The sequence below is a fragment of the Vanessa tameamea genome, chromosome 13, assembly GCF_037043105.1.
Source record: "Vanessa tameamea isolate UH-Manoa-2023 chromosome 13, ilVanTame1 primary haplotype, whole genome shotgun sequence".
Taxonomy (NCBI): domain Eukaryota; kingdom Metazoa; phylum Arthropoda; class Insecta; order Lepidoptera; family Nymphalidae; genus Vanessa; species Vanessa tameamea.
In genome coordinates, this window is record NC_087321.1 from 6,869,586 (window position 1) to 6,888,746 (window position 19,161).

The window sequence follows — 19,161 nt, forward strand, 5'->3', positions numbered from 1 at the left end:
AATTTTTCTAATGTTATCTGTATTGAGTTTACCATTAGAATATCTTTAGTATGATCAGTAGTAGGATGATCAGAGTATTTATTAGATGTATAATCAAATTATTTAATTTAGTATACAATAAACATTTTACTTACTGAATAAAACTGAATATATGTTAGCTATGGCCAATTATTCAGTTGAAATAATATGCACACTGCGTTTCCCACAATGCCAAACTGAAGTTATATTTGTAACAATGGTTCATAATTACTTATAATTGCCATTTATGTTATTTGTGCAGTTGTTTTCTGTCATTGATATGAACTCAAATAAAAATGCAACTTGATAAACATCTATGACAGTGTTTATTTTGATGTTTTACTTATAAAAAATATATAAATATTAGCTATATAGTCGAGAGGAAAATCGCATATATATTAGACGTATTTATAGAGATTTATCCATTCATTTTATATTTTACTCGATGGATGAAATAATATGTTGCGCATTAATAATATTATACAGTTATTTAGCAGTAAATGCTAACCTTTAATTTTACTATAATACTATTTGAAATATAAAACATAAATTGGTTTTGATAGCGGAATTATTGTAACAGTATCTATCACGCGTGAATTTAACCGCTCGTTCACCACGAGCTCATAGCTTTTTGCGGCAAAATTCCTCGTGTTTTATAAAACGATAAACATTCTGCTAGTTACTATTTGTTAGAAAATATAACTACTATTTATTACATATTAAAAGTTTAAAGAATATTTTTATTCTACCTGTTATGTTCTCCGCTTCATAATTTTGTACTTCACTCCGCGTATTGCCGAAGATGGTCTTGTAAATAAAGTGTAATATTACACACAAGACAACAGTAATTCCAGCCAAAATAAATGCATTCATATTTTGACCGGCTTCAGTAAATCCCATTTTCACTGAAAAATATATTAAAATATACCGATAAATGTAAAGTTTCAAATAGAGACAGTAGTAGTCACGCGGTGAGAAATTAACTGAACGTGATTCGTGAACTGTCTTGACAGTTGACTGAATAGAGTGAAGAATGAACCGGGCGACTGAATTGATTTGATTGAATGAAAATAATACCATGCTTCCTACGCTAGTGACATTAGCGTACAACAAACTCGCGCCAACCTTATATATAAAACGATCTGATTTACGCATATTTAAAAAAAAAACTAAGTTTAAATTTTTTTAAAAGTAACTAGTAGTCGGTCCACGTTATTATATGATAGTCACAATACGTAAAAATTATGAACAAAAGATAAATTAAATTCATAATTTTTAATTGACTAATGATATTTAGTAAAATAATATTATATACTTTGTAAAGACAAAACCCATTATTTATTGAGTATAAATTTGTAGTAATTTAAAAATATGCTTTTGATTGAGTATAGTATAATATCTTTGAAATATTTTTTGTTGTATTTTAAACTAATATTTAAATATATATTTTACTATAATTTAAGTTGGCTGGCTAGAGTTTTTTTAAAAAAATAAGTTATTTGACAAAGTCCATCATTCGTGACGAAAAATTACATTAGCCAACATGAATTTAAATTAAATTAGTAATAAATATACAAACATGCCCGGCCGTAGTAAAAGCAGCAGGTAATGACATTTAATATACTGTAATTATTTTTAGTATATATTCTTAAATACTATTATGATAAATTGTTTATTATTTATAAAATAGAATATCATTCAATTATTTTAAGCTTTTGACGTTGGTAAGCATGTAACAAATATTTTCTGTCTCTGACACTTATGAGAAAGTGACAAGGACCGACGATTCTAAATTTAAACATTCTATAGTTTCTAGAATACTATACAAGTCATTGATAAACTGTCAGTGTCATAAGTTTCCTGATTCAGTAATCAGTTGAAGTTCGTGATATCGACAACGCTGTATTCTGCAAAAATATTGCAATTGTTTTAAAGTGATTATTAATTGAAAATGCCTCGACGAGGACGTTCTGCTAGCCCACCACCGGCGCCTCAGCGAAGGTAAATATTTGTTATCGGTAATTGGTTAAATTTGTTTTATATTATTCAAAGCGTGATATAACCTCTCGATAAAAAATTTTAGAGCTGCGCCACCACCAAGTCATGTTCCAGCTCATGCTCCTCCATCGACACCCGCTCCTGTTGTCGCTCAGCCTCAGCAGCCTTCTTTGTTTGGCCAAATGGCAGCCACCGCTGGAGGTGTTGCTGTAGGATCTGCAGTGGTACGTACTGTTATGTAACTCAAATACGATTTTTACTCGTTAATCATTTGGAAATTGGAAGTCATATTTAACGCGTAGTCATTGCGCAATATATGGTGACAATTTCCAGATATGCCTATTGTAGGAATTTACTATTATTCTTTGTTTGGCGATATTCCAATAGTGATCACGTGTTTTGATTTCGTCTTGACATTGGCATTACTGCATGTAAACATGATTTGCGTAATATTTTTATCATAAAGTATCCTATTGAATCCGTCAAGTCCCTAATCGTAAATATTTACCAGTAAGTACAGAAATTATATGACTGAATTGTTTTGTGATTTTGTGTTGTATTGGTGACAAAACTTTAGTGTTGTTATATGAGTTGAGTTTTTAATACATGATATGTTTTCATTACAATATTTGATGATGTTTTTTTCATTTCTTACAAGAATAAATCATAATGGTGCATATTGAGTGATGACTTATTATTGATTACTGTAGCCCTTCTACAATATATATTTTTAAAGGTTCTACCCAATAAAAGATTTTTACAATGATTTTGTTTATTAAGATTAACTATAAAATCAATATTACGAAATATGATCAAGTATAGTTTCCTAATTATGAGACTTGTTTTCATTTGGATCTTATGATGCAATTCTAGAAATTTTAACTAATAATTATTTCTGACAAATGACTGTTATTTAATTACATAATGTATAAGTCACTCTTAAAAACAAAAGTATAACAGATAATAATATGTATTAAGATAAAAATGTTTGTTCTTCTGTCTCTGAAATTTTGCATAGAGGCAGAGACTAAAATAAATAATTAGATTATGTACATATAAATCATATATTCATTTGTATTGCCTCCATGTTAGAAATAAAAACAGCCTAAACTTACCTATTTATTATTGCATTTCAGGGACACGTGGCTGGTAGTGCTTTAACTGGTATGTTTAGTGGAGGTAGCAGCAGTGAGCCAGCACAGCAGCAAGCTGCACCTGCTCCTGCCCAGGCTAATTACGGCCAACAACAGCAACCGCAGGGCCCTTGCGCTTGGGAAATTAAGCAATTCATTGAATGTGCTCAACAGCAACATGATCTGTCCCTTTGTGAAGGGTTCAATGAGGCTCTGCGTCAATGCAAAATCACCAATCGTATTTAATTGAATACTTAGGTGCCTCAAAGAAAAATCTTTGAAAAAACACATAATGATTTTTGGTTTTCATAATTCTCTTGCCCGGTTTTATAAAAGCTGGGTCAAATCATATACCTGTCATAAAGTCTACCTCAAGTTTAAGATGTTCCATTTTAATAATAATTCGAGGCACCTACCTAGTAATTATTATAATATGTAATTTTTGTTAGAGTAACAATAACAATTTTTATTATTTATAGTAAATTTTAGTCATTATATTTTTAATAAATTGACAATGTAGATTGCGGAGTATCTGTCCCCTTTATTATTTTAATATTGTTAGTTACTTTTAAATTATAAATAAAATAGAGTAGAAAACAGAGTTTGTTTTATTTCATCTTTTTGAAATCTTTATAGAAAATATCACATGTTCTCTAAAAGCAAATGAATAGTAAATTAATGTGTCCCCTTTTCATGTTCGGAAGCAAGTGTACATTATAAATTCCTTTCAATGCTTGATATAAGTCCAAATCTTGTTAAGGTTGTTTTTACATTGTGTTGATGAAATGTATTACATACAGGTTTTATACCTTAAATCAGAGAATAAAATTAAAATTTGGATACTTCAACCCATGTTATAGTTTTATAATAAAATAACTGTAGCTGTGATGCATTGCACCTACATTCAAATTGCATTATGCATGCATGTACCATGATCTGGTACATGGTCTCATGCTCCTCTTTTAAGGCTCGTGGTTTGTAGAAAGATTAAGAATAAAATGTATAATTTATTTCACTTTGATAATAAAAATTAAAACTAAAAAATGGTAAATTGTTTTAATGGAGTGCGTTTATTATTTTTTAGATAATTATTTGGAAAAACCTTTTGAATGGGTTTGATTTTAATGAATATAATGTTTGTGCATTCTTTCTGCTCTTATTAATATCAAGTTTGCACACAATCGCCTTCTGTAAAGCCGACCAGTTCATGCCAATGCAATATTTATATAAAATATTTTTTGCTAACTTCACTGGTCCGTCTATTTAAAGTTAATTTAAAATACAAATAAAATAAAAATAACAGTATTTAACTGTGAATGTAATTTAATGACAGCTCATTATTGAGTTTAAAAAAAAAGTACTTTTAAGTCATTATTAACATTATAATTATTTCTGTAGTCGCTCTAGGTACTCTAGAGCAGATCAACATGCACCATCGCGTCCCCCTGCAGTATTCGTTACACCAATGCCACGGCGGTCGGTGTTTAGAGATGCAGCAGCCGTGGCAGGTGGCGTCACTGTTGGTACTACCATGGTTAGTACCTTTTTATATAAATGTAATTTATACAGAATAGCTTTTTGGTGCCACCAATGTTAAATAAAATGGCTTTTAAATTTTGATTTATTTATTTAAAAATATAAACATTCTAGATTACTAAGTTACCAAACTAAATAAATTTCCAATATTTTATTAAATATTTGTCCCCTTTTGCCCATAGACAAATATACAGAAATATAAACCACTATTTACAAGTTACTCTAAACCGACTGTAAGCCGCCAATAAAAGGTCTAAGATGTTGTAACTTGTATCGATTGCTCCTGCAATTCTACTGGGTACTGGGTAACATCTTTCAAATCGGGTCACGGTGATACAAAGTAAATATAAGTTCTACCACCTAATTATCTTGATTCTCAATTTAGTTTGTTTTATCTTATGATTTTAGGGACACTTAGCAGGAGAAGCCATTTCGAGCTTATTTACTGGTCGGCGACGAGAAGAGGTGGAACGTTCACTTCCAAGTAATTACCAACTGGGTACAGAGCCTAGCGGACCATGTGCTTATGAAATAGCTCAATTCTTGCAGTGCGCTTCAAGCCGCGACAATTTGCAAGAATGTGAAGCTTTCAATGAGGCTCTCCGAGAATGCAAGCGTCGAAATCGTACGTACCTTAGATTAAATATTTTTTCTTATAATGTAATTTTTTTTTAAATTGTTAATTTACATTTCAGATATACCTTGAGCAGTCAGTAACAGAAATCTATCCGATCAAAATTATCTAACAATAAATAAAAATTACATACGGTGGCGTTTTATTAAAAGATTTCATTATCATGTGGAGTTTGACCACATTCAAACAAACACACACTTAACACATGTACCTATTCCTAACGTACTTAAGCATTCCGTAGTAAGTTTTTTGTGAGGTCATCTAACGTACACCCAACTCGCAGGTATGTGTAACTTGAATTGAATTTGTCTAACTAATTTTAATACAACGAAATATATTCTATAAGGATTTTGTATAACATGATTTAAGCCAAGCCAATGTCAAAACGACGGCGGAATGGAATAAGCTTAAACAAAAACTTTTTCTGGATTGTTTGCGACTTGCGCACGGATTAGGTTACAAGCTTTTATTATGCGTTTCATATTCATAAAAAATCAAAAGAGTTTTTATAGGTTTATGTAAAAAAAATAAAAACACGAAGTACAGGTGTATACATATAAACTTAAAATTTATTTACACCTTATTACATATATGTTGTGACGTTTTTCAATGTAAAGAACCATATTTTTTTAAAAATAAAACAATTGAGGTTTGCGTTACAAAATATTCGAGATAACTCTTTTCCCATCAAGATCGTTTATTGCAATTAAATAAATCAGATTATTTGGAAGAAATAAATTAAAATTAAATTTTGAAATTTACATTTATACGATTATAAATGACTGTACATCATTTTCGGTAATATACATTTTGGCACGTAGTTTTGTTGTATACAATTTCGTCAGTAAATAGTCTTACCGACCTCAGTTCTTACAAAACCGTCAACTAATTGAATGTGTTTCTTTGGATTAAATGATCGATACTATATGTTCTACTGACCAAGAACAAATATTGCAAATAACGACTAACAGTAATAAAATTGTGAGGTTCAACTGTTAAATATTGAAAACTTGACAACGGTATCTTGGAGGACATCGCATTGCTTAAGCTAAAACTCTTAACAAAAATCACTTTGTGACTGAACAACCTTTTGAAATATTGTGCAACATTTCATATACAAAAAATAAACTTCGCTTACGTTTCGGCAATTTAGTAATACAATATTCTTGATTTGGTTAGATTCTTAAATTATCGATAATTTTCGTTCGAAGTGTCGTACATTCGGCTTACTGTTTACATTCAACTAATAATACGTTTTAACGCTAAATCAGTCTAATTCTTAAAGCGACATAATTATGTCTAACAATAAAGCTTAAACGAATGCCGTAATCAAACACTGGAAATTTACATTAGAGAAATAAGGCCACTAGATTTCCTTTTAAATACATTAAACTAATCGATTAACCAGTCGAAAAATAAAATTACAATAGCAAAATTAACGATAATTTTTACAATAATTTTTAATAATTACATTTAACAAAATTAATCTATGTTAATATGGCGGTTCATTATTAAATTAAATTACAATGCCTGAACTTTACCACCCCACACACGACCAATAATGAAAACACAGAATTTTACGACGTGGTATAAAGTTAATAAGTAAAAGTACATGACTGGTATACCTACAAGCTTATAGCCATACCGTTATAACTAGCAAAAATGCTCTCAACATGGCTTCATGGGACAACATTCAAAATTTATAACATTACAATAAACAATCACAATAATAATGCACCTGCACATAACATAAGCTATACAAACTATTGTAAATATCGGGTACAGTTGCGAATAGTCAGGACCCAATTATCCAAAAATAATTTAAAGCTTATCACATCATTTACACACTATAAATTTTATTTCTCTCGTATTATACTTCATTTTATCAATTTACACCAGTTCAGGTTGGATCGATGCATAAATAAAGCTTATAAGGAATTAACAACTTTCAATTAGTGAATCTATATATAAATTGTATTTTATGAGCTGTTTTAAGTGACATTTACATAATTACAGATGCTCTGGCTTATTTACATTGTATGTTCATATCGTAGATATGAACGTGTTGATCCTTAAATTAACATTCCTCGTGTGACCGATCACACGTAGTTATTATTTAGATTTACAATCGCATTTCCCATAGAATGAGATGCGCGTCTTTGGGGTTAGGGTCGGCAGCGGGAGTGGGACGCTCTGCCGCGTCAGCCGTCTGCCGCCAGTCGACGTAGCCTCGACCACCCACCACCGTCACCACCGACCGTCGAGACAAGCTGTCGCCTACAATATAATCAGCACCTCGTAGGCTTCGACCTGCGCTTTTACTCGTAGAACGTAATTCTGGCGCAGCATTAGCGGAATCGCTGCGCGATATCGATCGCTCGGAAGCACTTGATTTTCCAGAAGAAGAATCGGGCGTCGAAGCGGCCATGGGTGCCAAATTAGCGGCACCCGACGCGGCAGAACTCGTTCGTGAAACTCCGCGTAATGCCATGGATTCCTCGCTGCCGGACGACGTGCACAGACTAGAAGCTCGGGAGTCCACTGACCAGCTCGATAGGTCCAAACTCCGCGGCCGTCCCGTTCTCATCCGTAACCGCCTGTCTAGCGTGCTAACGCGGAATGGAATCGCGGCCAGTTCCGGATCGCTTCGCCTGAGGGATTCGCCACCCGAGCCACTGACGTCAGCCTCTCCTACACAGTCTTTCACGAACATGAGATCTCCGAATAGTCCATACACATCGCAAGCATTTAAGTTAGCGCATTTTGGCAATGTTTTACTGAGCCGCACATCGCCTGGCTTCTTCCGCCGAATGACCGCAGATTGAACTCGCTGCGGTCTGTACGGACTTAGTTCTTCCGATATTTGCCTCTCGAGCTTGTGCTTGTCGTTTTCCTCTTTACTCTCCTCCTCTTTGTACTCCTGTACGGTTTCGGCGAGAGCGCGGGCGTTCGACAGGTTTCGTCGAACGATATTAACATCCACCTCACGCGTTTCGGGCGTGAGTGACAATAGGAATGTAACGGGCCCCGCATGAGCATGATACGACACGGCGATGTGGCCGCCGATGAGCGGAAGGCCTTCTAGCTTTGGAAGTGGTACGGTGACACTAACGCCGGCTGTCGTTCCGACCCATAGAAGGCCTTGTCCGGCAAGTAACGCCGATATATAAGCCGGTTTACTGCCTTCTCTAGCACCGATAGTTTTCGCCACATCAGCAGCGATGTCAATATTTTGCAAATGTTCAAATGTTTCGGCGTGGTATAAACTTACGTAAGTAGAGTCGGAGAAAGCCGACCAGAGTCCTACTCCAGAATGGGCTAGATATTTTACAGAGCGGTCGCCTTCGCCTTTGAGCTCAAGAATACGTATTATCTCCGCAGTGAGGGCGTTGATAGCAAACACTCTTCGTGCACACGTCGCGTATATGATGCCATCGACGGGCAATATGCAATGCACGGGTTTGTCTCCGAGTTCAATTGCAAGCGGCTCTTGCAGTGCCCACGTATCGTCATGGTTTCTTCTGAACACTGACACTCTACCATTCGAGAGTCCCACGAACATAGAATCACAGTGATAACGAATCTGCGTGACAGTCGCAACCGTCGTCACTTCCGTCAATTTCTCTTGTTTTTCCGGTTCTACGCCCGAAAAAATTATGATCTTCTTGTCCTCAGTGCCGAGCCACACTGTGTCGCCGCACAGCGTGTTCACTTGTCGAAGTCCTTTCGCGTACTCCATTGACGTTACCTGCAATATATAATTCTATGTTTATATACAAATTAAATGCTGGTAGGGTTTTGTGCAAGGCATCTGTGTAGGTACCAACCACTCATCACATAATTTACCACCAAACAGAAATATTTGATATTTTTGTATTCCTGTTTGAAAGGTGAATGAGTCAGCGTAATTGCAGGCATATGGCACATACATCTAAGTTCACAAGATTGATTGGAAATATATGTGTATAGAATATTGCTCAGTGCCAATGTCTATGGGTGGTGGTGACCGTTTACTGTCAGGGATCATATTTATCTGTCCGCCTACCTTACACAAAAACCATTTACAAAAAAATAGGGCAAACATTAGTTTTTTTACATATAGCGGTAAAACTACTGAGTGCATGTCTGTCTTTCTCTCACGTAGTTTTACCCGCGGTATTCAAATAATGGGTGTCAGCGCGTGGATCGTCACCTTGGTGTCGGGCAGGTCGAGCGTGACGAGCGTCTTGAGCTTGGCGGCGCGGTGCGTGAGCACGGCCACGTGGCTGCCGCCGTTGCCGGCCGTGCACAGCCACAGCAGCGAGCGCGCGCGCCGCATGGTGGCGCCGCGCGGGCTGCCGGACGACGTGTAGAAGCAGCCGCACCGCACCTGCCGGCCACGGGTGGGTCAACTACTATTTGTCTAGGTACCAGTTGTGATGCGATGACGATGGAATTCATTGATGACTATTAATTTGTTGAAATTGACTACAAAAAAAAACATTATCGTAGATAAAATAGAAAGATACTAAAAACCTCTAAAACTCCAAATCACATTTTGACCCTAAACAAGTTAAAGGGCTGATTGTTTAACCATAGTATAATAAAACAACCAAATAGCGAATTAATTTATGTGACTATGAAAACGAATAATATATAACTTTACTGCAATCGTGTAAAAGCGAGAATTACTATTATTTATTCTTAGATGGGGCCGACACTGATCGGACAGAGCCTATTTTATAATTGAAAAATCGGCCCAAATAAAATCGATGTATGTTATCAAAACGAGTCACGCGACCAACCTCGGTGAGGTGCGCGGAGGAGTAGACGGGCGTGGCGGCCACGAAGAGCGGCATCTTGTGCTGCGGCGCGGCGCTGAGCGCGTGCGGCAGCGCGGCGGGCAGGCGCCACGCGGGGCAGTTGGCGCGCGCCTGCGCCAGCTGCGCCAGCCGCAGCTCGGTGGCCCAAGCGCGCCGCGCGCCCGGCTCCGTGGCGCGGAACGTCACCGCGTCCTCGCGGCCGCGGATCGTCAGCTGGAGGCAGCACGAGTCCACCCATGCCATTTCGTCGTCCTTTTTCTGGAGACGGAAGATAAACGTTAAGTCAAATTTCACAAATTCCATTTTACTTGATAGAGGAGCTTTGTGCAAACCCATCTGGGTAGGTATCACTCATCATATATTCTACCGCCTAATACTTTGTATTGTTTGTGTTCCGATTTAAAGACTGAGTGAGCCAGTGTAACTACAGGCACAAGACATAATAACTTAGTTCCTACGGTTGGTGGCGCAGTGGAGAAGAAAGGAATTATTAAAATTTCAAACGACGCCAAGATCAGTGACCACGTGGGCGGCGCATTGGCCCGTTCGCCGTTTTCATTAAATTCTATTGTGGTTATGTATATTTGGTAATGTGTACAAACATTCGAAACTAGGCGCAGAAAAAAGGACGAGAAATCATACAGGATATGCAAAACCAACCTGTATACTTTGCTGTATACTCTGCAGAAGTGATCTGAAGGTCTCTGGCGCTAGTTCCGGGTAGGGTGTCTTGAGGGACGCAGCGAGGTCCGCCATTCTCGACACGGTCTCATAGTCGTGCATGAGGGTGGACATCTCGTTGCAGAGCGAGTCGCCTGTCGACGTGCTGCATATACTCGAGCTAGATCGTAGGCTCCCGCTACGGTTCATACCTGTGTTTTACGAATTCAAGTTTTAAATACACACTTTTCTTATACATATATATATATATATGTATAATGTATGTATAATATATGTATATGTATATATACATATATATATAGTAAAATATAAAATAGAGATTTTATATATATTTAAATATTGTTAAACAAATTCGTAAAATGCACGAAAATAATGTACCTTGAGCAAGCACTCTGCTCAGTGTAGGCGAAGTCCCCGTGTCTAAAACCTCAACGTCTTGAACGGGATGAGCCCACTTGAGTCCCAGACGCTCGGTGTCGTCCCCTCCGTTACCCACCGACACGCACACCACGAGGTCATTCAAAAGTAGCAGTCGACGGGGCTTGCACTTCGTCAAAGTCCCGGATTGATTAAATTCCTACAAAAAAAAGTCTATGATAAATTAAGTGACTTTTTTGCACGTCAAACTGCCATGATGCCACGAATACAAATGATCAATATTTGAAAGTATTTCAGATCGTCAAAAACTTTTAAAATATTTAATCGTCGGGAGCGATCTAAGTCTGCAGCTAAAACGGTAAAAACGGACTTGTGAGACAAACAACTAACAAGTTGCAGCAGGTCGTCCTGCCGCAGCAGATGCCTCTTGTCGGCGCGCGACGCCAGCAGGCGCGCGGCCCCGAAGCGCGCTGCGCCGCCGCCGCCGCCCGCGCCCGCCACGCCGCCGCGCGTCAGCCGCCGCAGCGCCGCGCGGAACGCCTGCAGACATACAGTATTCAGTCGTTATTCATTGCAATATTATCATAAACCCGTTTCCGACGGTTTTAGTGATGTGTAACATCTTTCCTCTCGCTCTGCCGCAATCTGTGGTGATTTCGTGAAATGGGACGGAAGTGTGTAACATGTGTATGTTAACCGAGCATGTTTAGCGAGCGCGGTGCTAGAATTGGACGGTAGATAGTTTTGGACCGATCCCTTTCCTGAGAGGATATTAAGTTATTGTTGCATAATACCAAGGTGAGATGTCAGATATATTATTGTAACGCTAGTTTTTTGTAGATCCTGTAATTTATATTCATCTATCCTTCACAACTTAAGTGGTATCGTCGTGAGAAGGTAACAATTTGACACGTAGAGTAGCTTTCGAATGTAGTATTACAGTCTTATATGTTAAAAGCTTAATATTGTAAATCAAATTAATAAAAGACAATTGGTAATTTAGGTAATAATTGTTATATTTAAAATATTGTTTATGTTTTTATTAAATTAGGGCAACATTGAAAGGCTTACCTGAGTCCGTTCAGCCTCACGCTTCCTTTCATTCAAGGCTTCAGCCAAAGCTTCCAACCTGGTAAGGGCACGTTGTAGAGCCACGCGATCCAAGTGACCATGTGGCGTATGCTTTAAAAGATCCTGTAAATAATAACCATTTATAAAAAACCAATGCTTTTTTAATTTTATTTCAGTAATAAAGTAGTTCGGTATAATCGCAATGGACAGAATATGAAGTAGTACGTAAGAGTTTACTCAATCTATCATATTCATACAAATTGTATGGACGCGTAATGCGAGGGATGGATGTCATATAACAAATGTTCGAATGTGGATACCTAACAAATGACAGGCGGAAAAAAAGATGGCGTATTGTATGTAAAAGATGGCATAGCGAAATACGATGACAGTGACAGAAACATTGTGAAATAAATTTGTATATTAGGCAGTATACAAACATTTTAGAACTTTACTTATTTAAAAAAAAAAAACTATGATTCGTAAATTGTTTTATATAGTGTTGATATTGACAAGTATCGTTAGAAGCTGTAACTGCATCATTCCTATATGTAAAAAAATATTTTGTTTTTTATCAGTTTATGGAAGGTGAAAATACGTTATAATTATATGAGTTTAAAAAACTTGATCAAGAATTTAGCTTATCAGACATAAATTATTATTAGACACTTTCATTTAATTAACCGATATCATCTTCATATGTTTTTTTGAATTCAATATCGGAAAGCAAATATTTGTACACAAAAAAAAAGTGGCGCGCTTTTATAACTAATCGCATGCACAATTTCACTGAATTTAGAGAAATCATTTATTAAAAAAATGTTATAAAAACACTGAGGTATTCAGTGTATAAATGTTTCTATGGTTTTATTATTACGGATTATAAAAGTGTGGTTTCGTATGTAGAAAGACATGTGTTTTCAATTTATCACATGACCCACGTCGAAAATAGCGTATATTAATTACCAAAACTCTTAGGCCCGTAGTATAGAAAATTACTCAAGCAGCGTTTAAACTCTGAAACTCCAAAACTACTTTTAGGTACAGGCACTCAAGCATGCGTTTCATTTTCCCTGTACTCGATGTTATTCTACTCAGTTGAAATGAGACACAAATATCTGTTTAAAGTGTCTTTAGTTGAAGTCATTTTTCATTTACCAATTTTAAGAATTTCAAATTGTCACAAAATCTAGTTAAAAAACGCAAAATCAAATCAATGCTTGAATCATGATCGATCATCGAACGTGGTTCAAAAGCAAAAATAATAAAACAGTAATAAAAACTTATTTTAAAACCATAGACTCCTTCTGTGATACGGGCCTTAAACGTTGTCCTTCGACCAACTGGCAGACGATTAATTTGAAGGAAAGCCAAATTTACAATCGCTTCGACTATTCTGCTAAAGACTTTGTTTAACCAACCCCCCCCCACCCTCTGGTAATCTATTATTCATAAATAGAGGACATTATTTACCTGTAAAAACATAATGAACTGTGGAAACCGCTGCACCGGTTTCACCATGAGACCGAAGAAGGAGAGCCTATCGTGTGCGCTGATCTGTTTCACTTTGAAGAAATCAGCGAGCGCCGATTTCCTCTTCGACTCCATCTTTGCCAGTTCCATTGCGACCGAGAAGTTGTTTATGAAGTCCGAGTATACATCCAGCACCACAGCCTTGGAAAATGCGTTTAAGAAGACCTCGCCTGTAAAAAATTAATCAAATAAATCCTCTTAGCGTACATCACAATTTTTTTTTTAGTGCTTCATCAATTAATAATTACAATACTTAAATAATGAGTATCGTTAAGCTATTATACTTAACGCTAAATGTGTTGATGGAACGTACCAATCTTTTCGTCGCGGTCCCACGTGCGCGCGCAGTCCGCGAGCGCGGTGCGGAAATGCAGGTGGCATTGCAGTATGTCGGGCAGTCGGTGGAATAAGGTTTGGACCTTGCTCGCGTTTAAGATCGCTGGACTACTTTCTTCAAGAGGCTTCTTGTAGTCCTGAAAATAAGGATTGTATTAATACTAACATGGATAGCGTTCCCATATAGGTACATATCAAACGACCGATTGTTTTTTTTGAAAAATAAAAATCTAAAATTACGATGATTATAATATGACTTCGGCCAATAACGACTATGACGATTATTTTTAACGGAACCAACTGTGCGGGAGATATGTGTGGGTTTTTTTTGGTGCGATCTTTATTCATTTCTTTAAATACGACCTAAGAGGTCGGACCAATGGTTTTACGTACATTTCGTGGTACGTGATTATAAATCACTGTCAACATTTCAGACTGGTACTAAGAACGCCTTGAGAGAAATACATCCATAGCCTTTTATTGACACGACTCGAGCTTTGAACCAAGATATCATATTCAGTTTATAAGATAGCTACCAAGACCAGCGAGCCACATAAATATTGTCTTAAATATTTAAAATGAAAAAATATTAGGTACATTCAATGAAAGTATACCTATTAGCTAGTAATTTTATTCTCATGTTAATGTGATTATGTTATACATTTATCTCTGTGTGTAGCCAAATAAGGTATGATTTCGCAAACTACCTTGTCACAAGAATACGGAAATTATATATCTTTTTAACTCGTCGGTGTGCGTCATCTCTTAGAATAGTAAGCGTGTTTATTGACTGTAAAAACATTAGTTCTTGACTTATACACAGGGTGTCCATATTTTTGTAATATATAAAGTTTAATTTTAATAAAAGTCACTGCTCATGCGCCAGCAACCACAAGAACTAAGATTAATATTATGATCCTTGTACTGTAGTTCCCTACTTACTAACCCAAATTAAATTAAACCTTGTAAAAAAAGTTTAGTTACATTAAATTCAAGAAAAAAAAAGCGCTTACGGATGGTAGAAATATCTACGAGGCCTGATTCCAACTTTTCCAATAAATACGTTTCGTAAGTTTAGAAGTAGCATATTAGTGTACAAACTTATAGTGATGATATTATAATGTTTCGTAACTAATACAAATTATATACAGCTTCATTTTATATATTATGTTATTTTTTGTAATAAATATTCTATATTATACTCAAAGATTTGTTTTATTATCTTGTCCGCCACTAAAATATAGCAGAGACTTCCTACTGTTTTATGTATATCTTAAAACGTAAAATAAACTGTGTACATTAAGGACTTTGAACTCGACATTTATCATGTTAAAATTATTATATATGTACGTTATTTATGAATACAATTTTCAAGATATTTATTTTGCATATATTCAGCAACCCGCATTAGAGCCGAGGCGAGATCAAGACTCAGTTGATAGAACACGTGGATCTAAGGCGAAGATCGCGATTCTAAATCCGGGCACAATTCTGTTTTCATGTACACATGTTTATAAATCGTTACGAGCTCGGCGGAGGGAAACATCCGGAGGAAACTTCAATGTGTCCGATTCAATTCTGCCACCAACCTGCATATAAGCAGCATAACGGTATTAGCTCCTCCCTAACCTTCTACATAAGTGAGAAGGTCCGTGCTCTAAAGTGGTCTAAATTTTTGAGCAGTTTTTTCCACCACAAACATGTAATAAATATAAATAAATAAATATTTTACTAGTGTGCGTGTAGTGGCCAATGGCTGGCAGTTAATTTTTCGGTTTGACAGTCTATCTAGGCATATAAATAATCCGAACACTATACATATAATCTGGTGTACCTTAATTACTTTCTACAATTTATCAATTAACGAATGATGTTGATAGGCGTCAATGATAATTGATGCGTTCAATAAAACTTCATACGAAAAAATTAGGAAGTAGGAAATGTAAAATTATGGCAACATTTCGGCTATTAGGACAAACGGCTTGCAGTATAATAAAACAATAGGATGGCGAGCCGACTATGGCGTGAAGCACGCGTCATTTAATACCACGGCGACCTCGGACAGTCAACTTGCTAACAGAACCTATTAAAACTGTCCTACTTCCTAATATGCAAATTCATAACATGTAAATTGTGAGCGAACAATGCAAGTGGGACACATGCCATTTATCTACATGTATGTATTTATGTTACATTTTGACTTGCTCCTGTCTGCTTTAAATGCTATACGAATTGCTTCTTTTGTATTTAAAAAAAAATAAAGAAAGTTATGGACAGCCTTTTTTTTAAGAAATGTTATTGAAGTGTAAAATTTGAAGTTATGTACAATATTTATGGCGTGTAAATTCTACTTGGAATTATTTATAAATAAAATGAAATTAAACATTAAACACTATATACAGTGCTTACAATAAAATTAAATAAATTACATTTTTTAACCAAAAAGAGAAGTTCAAAATTGATGTGTAATCTTAATCGTCTTATCTTATTTGAATGTTAATTTTTCGTCAAAATCATTAACGAAAATTACAGTAATTTTTTATTCTTTAGTAATTGATATATTAATTGACAAATTTATAGTCGATAAACATGACGTTGTAATTAACATTCACTGTAAATAGTTCTCGGGCGCTGACATAAATTGAGCTATAAAAAAACCGTTCATATTTATCGTCTAGCACACCTTTCACCCTATGGTTTCGAATGTATTACATAATAGAAATTCAGAAGTCGACCGCGATAGGCCTCGGAGGACTAATACTCGCTCTAGTACTGTCTATTAGAGCGAGTATTAGTAATCTCATTAACAAACACGGGATTAACGCTCTAAAGACATTTTGCAAGTGTCACCTGACAGCTTTATCGAGTTCCTTGTCGAGTAACGCCTCCATATGGTAATAGAAAGACTTGTAGATCATTTGTATCGATACACTAGAGTGATTGCGTAATACGAACCGGAGTTTGTGAGCATCAATTATAATATGCTATCATTTTCTTGCTTCCTCTATCATCGGCAATGTCTTCGGATCATGAGAAATGTCAACGCGTTTGTTAAGTCCGTCAATGTCCGAGTACTTTCTCTTGTATCATAAGTGATTGGAACTCAAGAACTATATTATAATTTAATTTGCGTATCAATACAATTTCTTATACGTTTTGTTTTTCATTGTCGTCACAATTAAAATGCTTTATTTCGTTATTGGAGTCACAATACCTCTTTCATATATTTATTCATTTATTTTCGTTCATGCAAACTAGATTTAAAATTCATTAACCATCGGAGGGTTTTTTTTTCCTTTCACTCTATTCATTAAAGCAAATAAATAGCGTCAATATCACTACACTCATAAACGTAATCAATGTCGTCAAATTTGTTCAAATTTGAATTTATTCATTCAACTTAGTATTCATACAATTTGTTATTGATTGTCAAAATAGAACTGGTAGTACCTTTATTAATAGATTTAGAAAATAAAACAGATTAGACTAGAGAAAAAACGTATATAGAAACTCAACGAATTTTTAAATATTTAAAGTTAGCAGGCAGTCGTTCCTACGTTGACAATATTTTTGTATATCCGAATGAAATTTAAATTGACTAAAATCAAATATGAAATCGAACTGATTTTAGTGACATTAAATAGACGACTAACAATTACACGTATAATTTAGATGCCTTGTAAGTTTCTCATATAATTACTTGATTTTACATAAATAAAATCGAACGGGTTCTCGTAACTGTTAACCAAATTGTGGGCGTGTTTGCAATAGCTCCGTCCATTGACAGCACACTCATTTAAATTGACATTGATTGCGTAAAACAAATATTTCAGGTTGGCCTTGTGATTGTTGAATATTTGCTTTACAAGACAAACATTACAAATGTAATAATTAATTAACATAACAATATTTATAAAACAGATATTATCTTACACGTCTATCTGTATTTGATTAATATTACGACAAGTAATTAATAAACGTATTACAACGTACATTGTTGTGGCGTATTCGTTAGCTTTTGTTTTTCTTAAAGGACGTTGTTACGTACTTACTAAACTAAATTTAAAAGGACACAAAATACTTGCTATATTATCTGACTAAATACTGCTCGCTTATTGGTCGTCGATTGCGTCATCGGTTGTCATTGACCAATGAACTGATTCGAGTCAAATTAGTTAACCACACTTTGATCAGCGTTTCAAAACTCTTTATGACAAATAACTTTTGAGATTATGTACATCAGAATTTAATGCAAGTATAAAACCTTGCAAAGTATGGATTGAATTATTTAAATCACATCAATGTAATTTGATAGAAAATCGATAACAGGCTGATGAAATCGTTTAATTATATCTGTTCCTTTATTAATATTCACAAATATATAATCGATTTTCTATTCATAAAGGGCTTTGCCATATTAAAGTGAAACGTAATCACGAGTTGCATTAAAAGTTGTTACTTTAATAATAATTGAATAGGAAATACAATATTAAAACGTTATGTAATTGTATTAAGCAATTAACAAAAAGTAGTAGTAAAAAAAGTAGATTTCCCACTTATAACGGACTTTCATGCGAGTAAAAGTACATAGATATAAAATGCTAAGTTATTTTCGAATAATGAATTTTATAATTAAACATTACTTTTTTTTAAAAGCGTAAAACTTGCTCGTAAAAAAAATTAAAATAATAAAATGTGTAATTGACGATATTACGTAATGTTAAGCGCTTTTTCGATGTCCGCCGTCTTCTCAAAGTTACAGAATAAATTTGAAAACAAAAATCTTAATAATAAAAAATTTGAAATAGCTGTATGATATAGATGTCGGTATGAGCAAGATTTGTATATTCACATAAAAATCAAGACATTTAAATTTGAATTTTTATATTCAATTTTAATGTGCCTTTTTTAATATTTTTATTTTTCAATACGAAAAGCGAAAGTTCTTTAGGCAGTGGAAGCACTTAAGAGTTACCGATTCTAATCAATTGTTATCTATACTTGTAATAAAACCGTAATTTGATCGCTTCTGTACATTTAA

At 35.1% G+C, this 19,161-nt stretch overlaps 4 protein-coding genes across 12 annotated transcripts in view; 2 read left to right on the forward strand and 2 right to left on the reverse strand.

Annotated features, from left to right (window-relative positions):
* The window catches only part of LOC113403673 (transducin beta-like protein 2), a 70,388-nt gene extending 69,301 nt beyond the window's left edge, over positions 1-1,087 (reverse strand). Inside the window, exon 1 of one of the 2 annotated variants that reach the window (XM_064216816.1) lies at positions 768-1,087. In XM_064216816.1, the coding sequence (XP_064072886.1) occupies positions 768-918 (151 nt within the window). In that variant the 5' untranslated portion in view covers positions 919-1,087. The remainder of the gene's footprint in view (positions 1-767) is intronic. The other variant, XM_064216815.1, reaches the window with a different exon arrangement.
* Positions 1,088-1,540: 453 nt separating this feature from the next.
* Positions 1,541-5,451, forward strand: LOC113404929 (coiled-coil-helix-coiled-coil-helix domain-containing protein 10, mitochondrial-like). Its single transcript, XM_026646004.2, has 4 exons — positions 1,541-1,623; positions 4,548-4,683; positions 5,094-5,310; positions 5,381-5,451. The coding sequence occupies exons 1-4, from the start codon at positions 1,598-1,600 to the stop codon at positions 5,389-5,391; spliced, it is 390 nt and encodes a 129-aa protein (XP_026501789.1). The 5' UTR covers positions 1,541-1,597; the 3' UTR covers positions 5,392-5,451.
* Positions 1,861-3,748, forward strand: Chchd2 (Coiled-coil-helix-coiled-coil-helix domain containing 2). The gene is made up of 3 exons (XM_026646003.2): positions 1,861-2,019; positions 2,102-2,240; positions 3,153-3,748. Exons 1-3 carry the CDS (start codon positions 1,970-1,972, stop codon positions 3,393-3,395), a joined length of 432 nt encoding a protein of 143 aa, XP_026501788.1. The 5' UTR covers positions 1,861-1,969; the 3' UTR covers positions 3,396-3,748.
* Positions 5,452-6,098: 647 nt separating the features above from the next.
* The window catches only part of LOC113404930 (uncharacterized protein), a 36,478-nt gene continuing 23,415 nt past the window's right edge, over positions 6,099-19,161 (reverse strand). For all 8 annotated transcript variants that reach the window (XM_064216592.1, XM_064216591.1, XM_064216588.1 and 5 more), the window contains 9 exons: positions 14,098-14,257; positions 13,725-13,954; positions 12,252-12,374; positions 11,571-11,720; positions 11,181-11,379; positions 10,782-10,993; positions 10,104-10,379; positions 9,512-9,688; positions 6,099-9,067 (listed from right to left, as the gene is read on the reverse strand). In XM_064216592.1, coding sequence (XP_064072662.1) covers positions 7,442-9,067; positions 9,512-9,688; positions 10,104-10,379; positions 10,782-10,993; positions 11,181-11,379; positions 11,571-11,720; positions 12,252-12,374; positions 13,725-13,954; positions 14,098-14,257 — 3,153 coding nt within the window. In that variant the 3' untranslated portion in view covers positions 6,099-7,441. The remainder of the gene's footprint in view (positions 9,068-9,511; positions 9,689-10,103; positions 10,380-10,781; positions 10,994-11,180; positions 11,380-11,570; positions 11,721-12,251; positions 12,375-13,724; positions 13,955-14,097; positions 14,258-19,161) is intronic.

Coding starts and splice junctions, on each gene's coding strand:
- LOC113404929 (XM_026646004.2), top strand. CDS start 1,598: ATGCCCGGCCGTAGTAAAAGCAGCAG. Junction 1,624..4,547: donor GGCCGTAGTAAAAGCAGCAG/GTAATGACATTT, acceptor TTATTTCTGTAG/TCGCTCTAGGTACTCTAGAG. Junction 4,684..5,093: donor TCACTGTTGGTACTACCATG/GTTAGTACCTTT, acceptor TTATGATTTTAG/GGACACTTAGCAGGAGAAGC.
- Chchd2 (XM_026646003.2), top strand. CDS start 1,970: ATGCCTCGACGAGGACGTTCTGCTAGCCCACCACCGGCGCCTCAGCGA. Junction 2,020..2,101: donor CCACCGGCGCCTCAGCGAAG/GTAAATATTTGT, acceptor AAAAAATTTTAG/AGCTGCGCCACCACCAAGTC. Junction 2,241..3,152: donor TTGCTGTAGGATCTGCAGTG/GTACGTACTGTT, acceptor ATTGCATTTCAG/GGACACGTGGCTGGTAGTGC.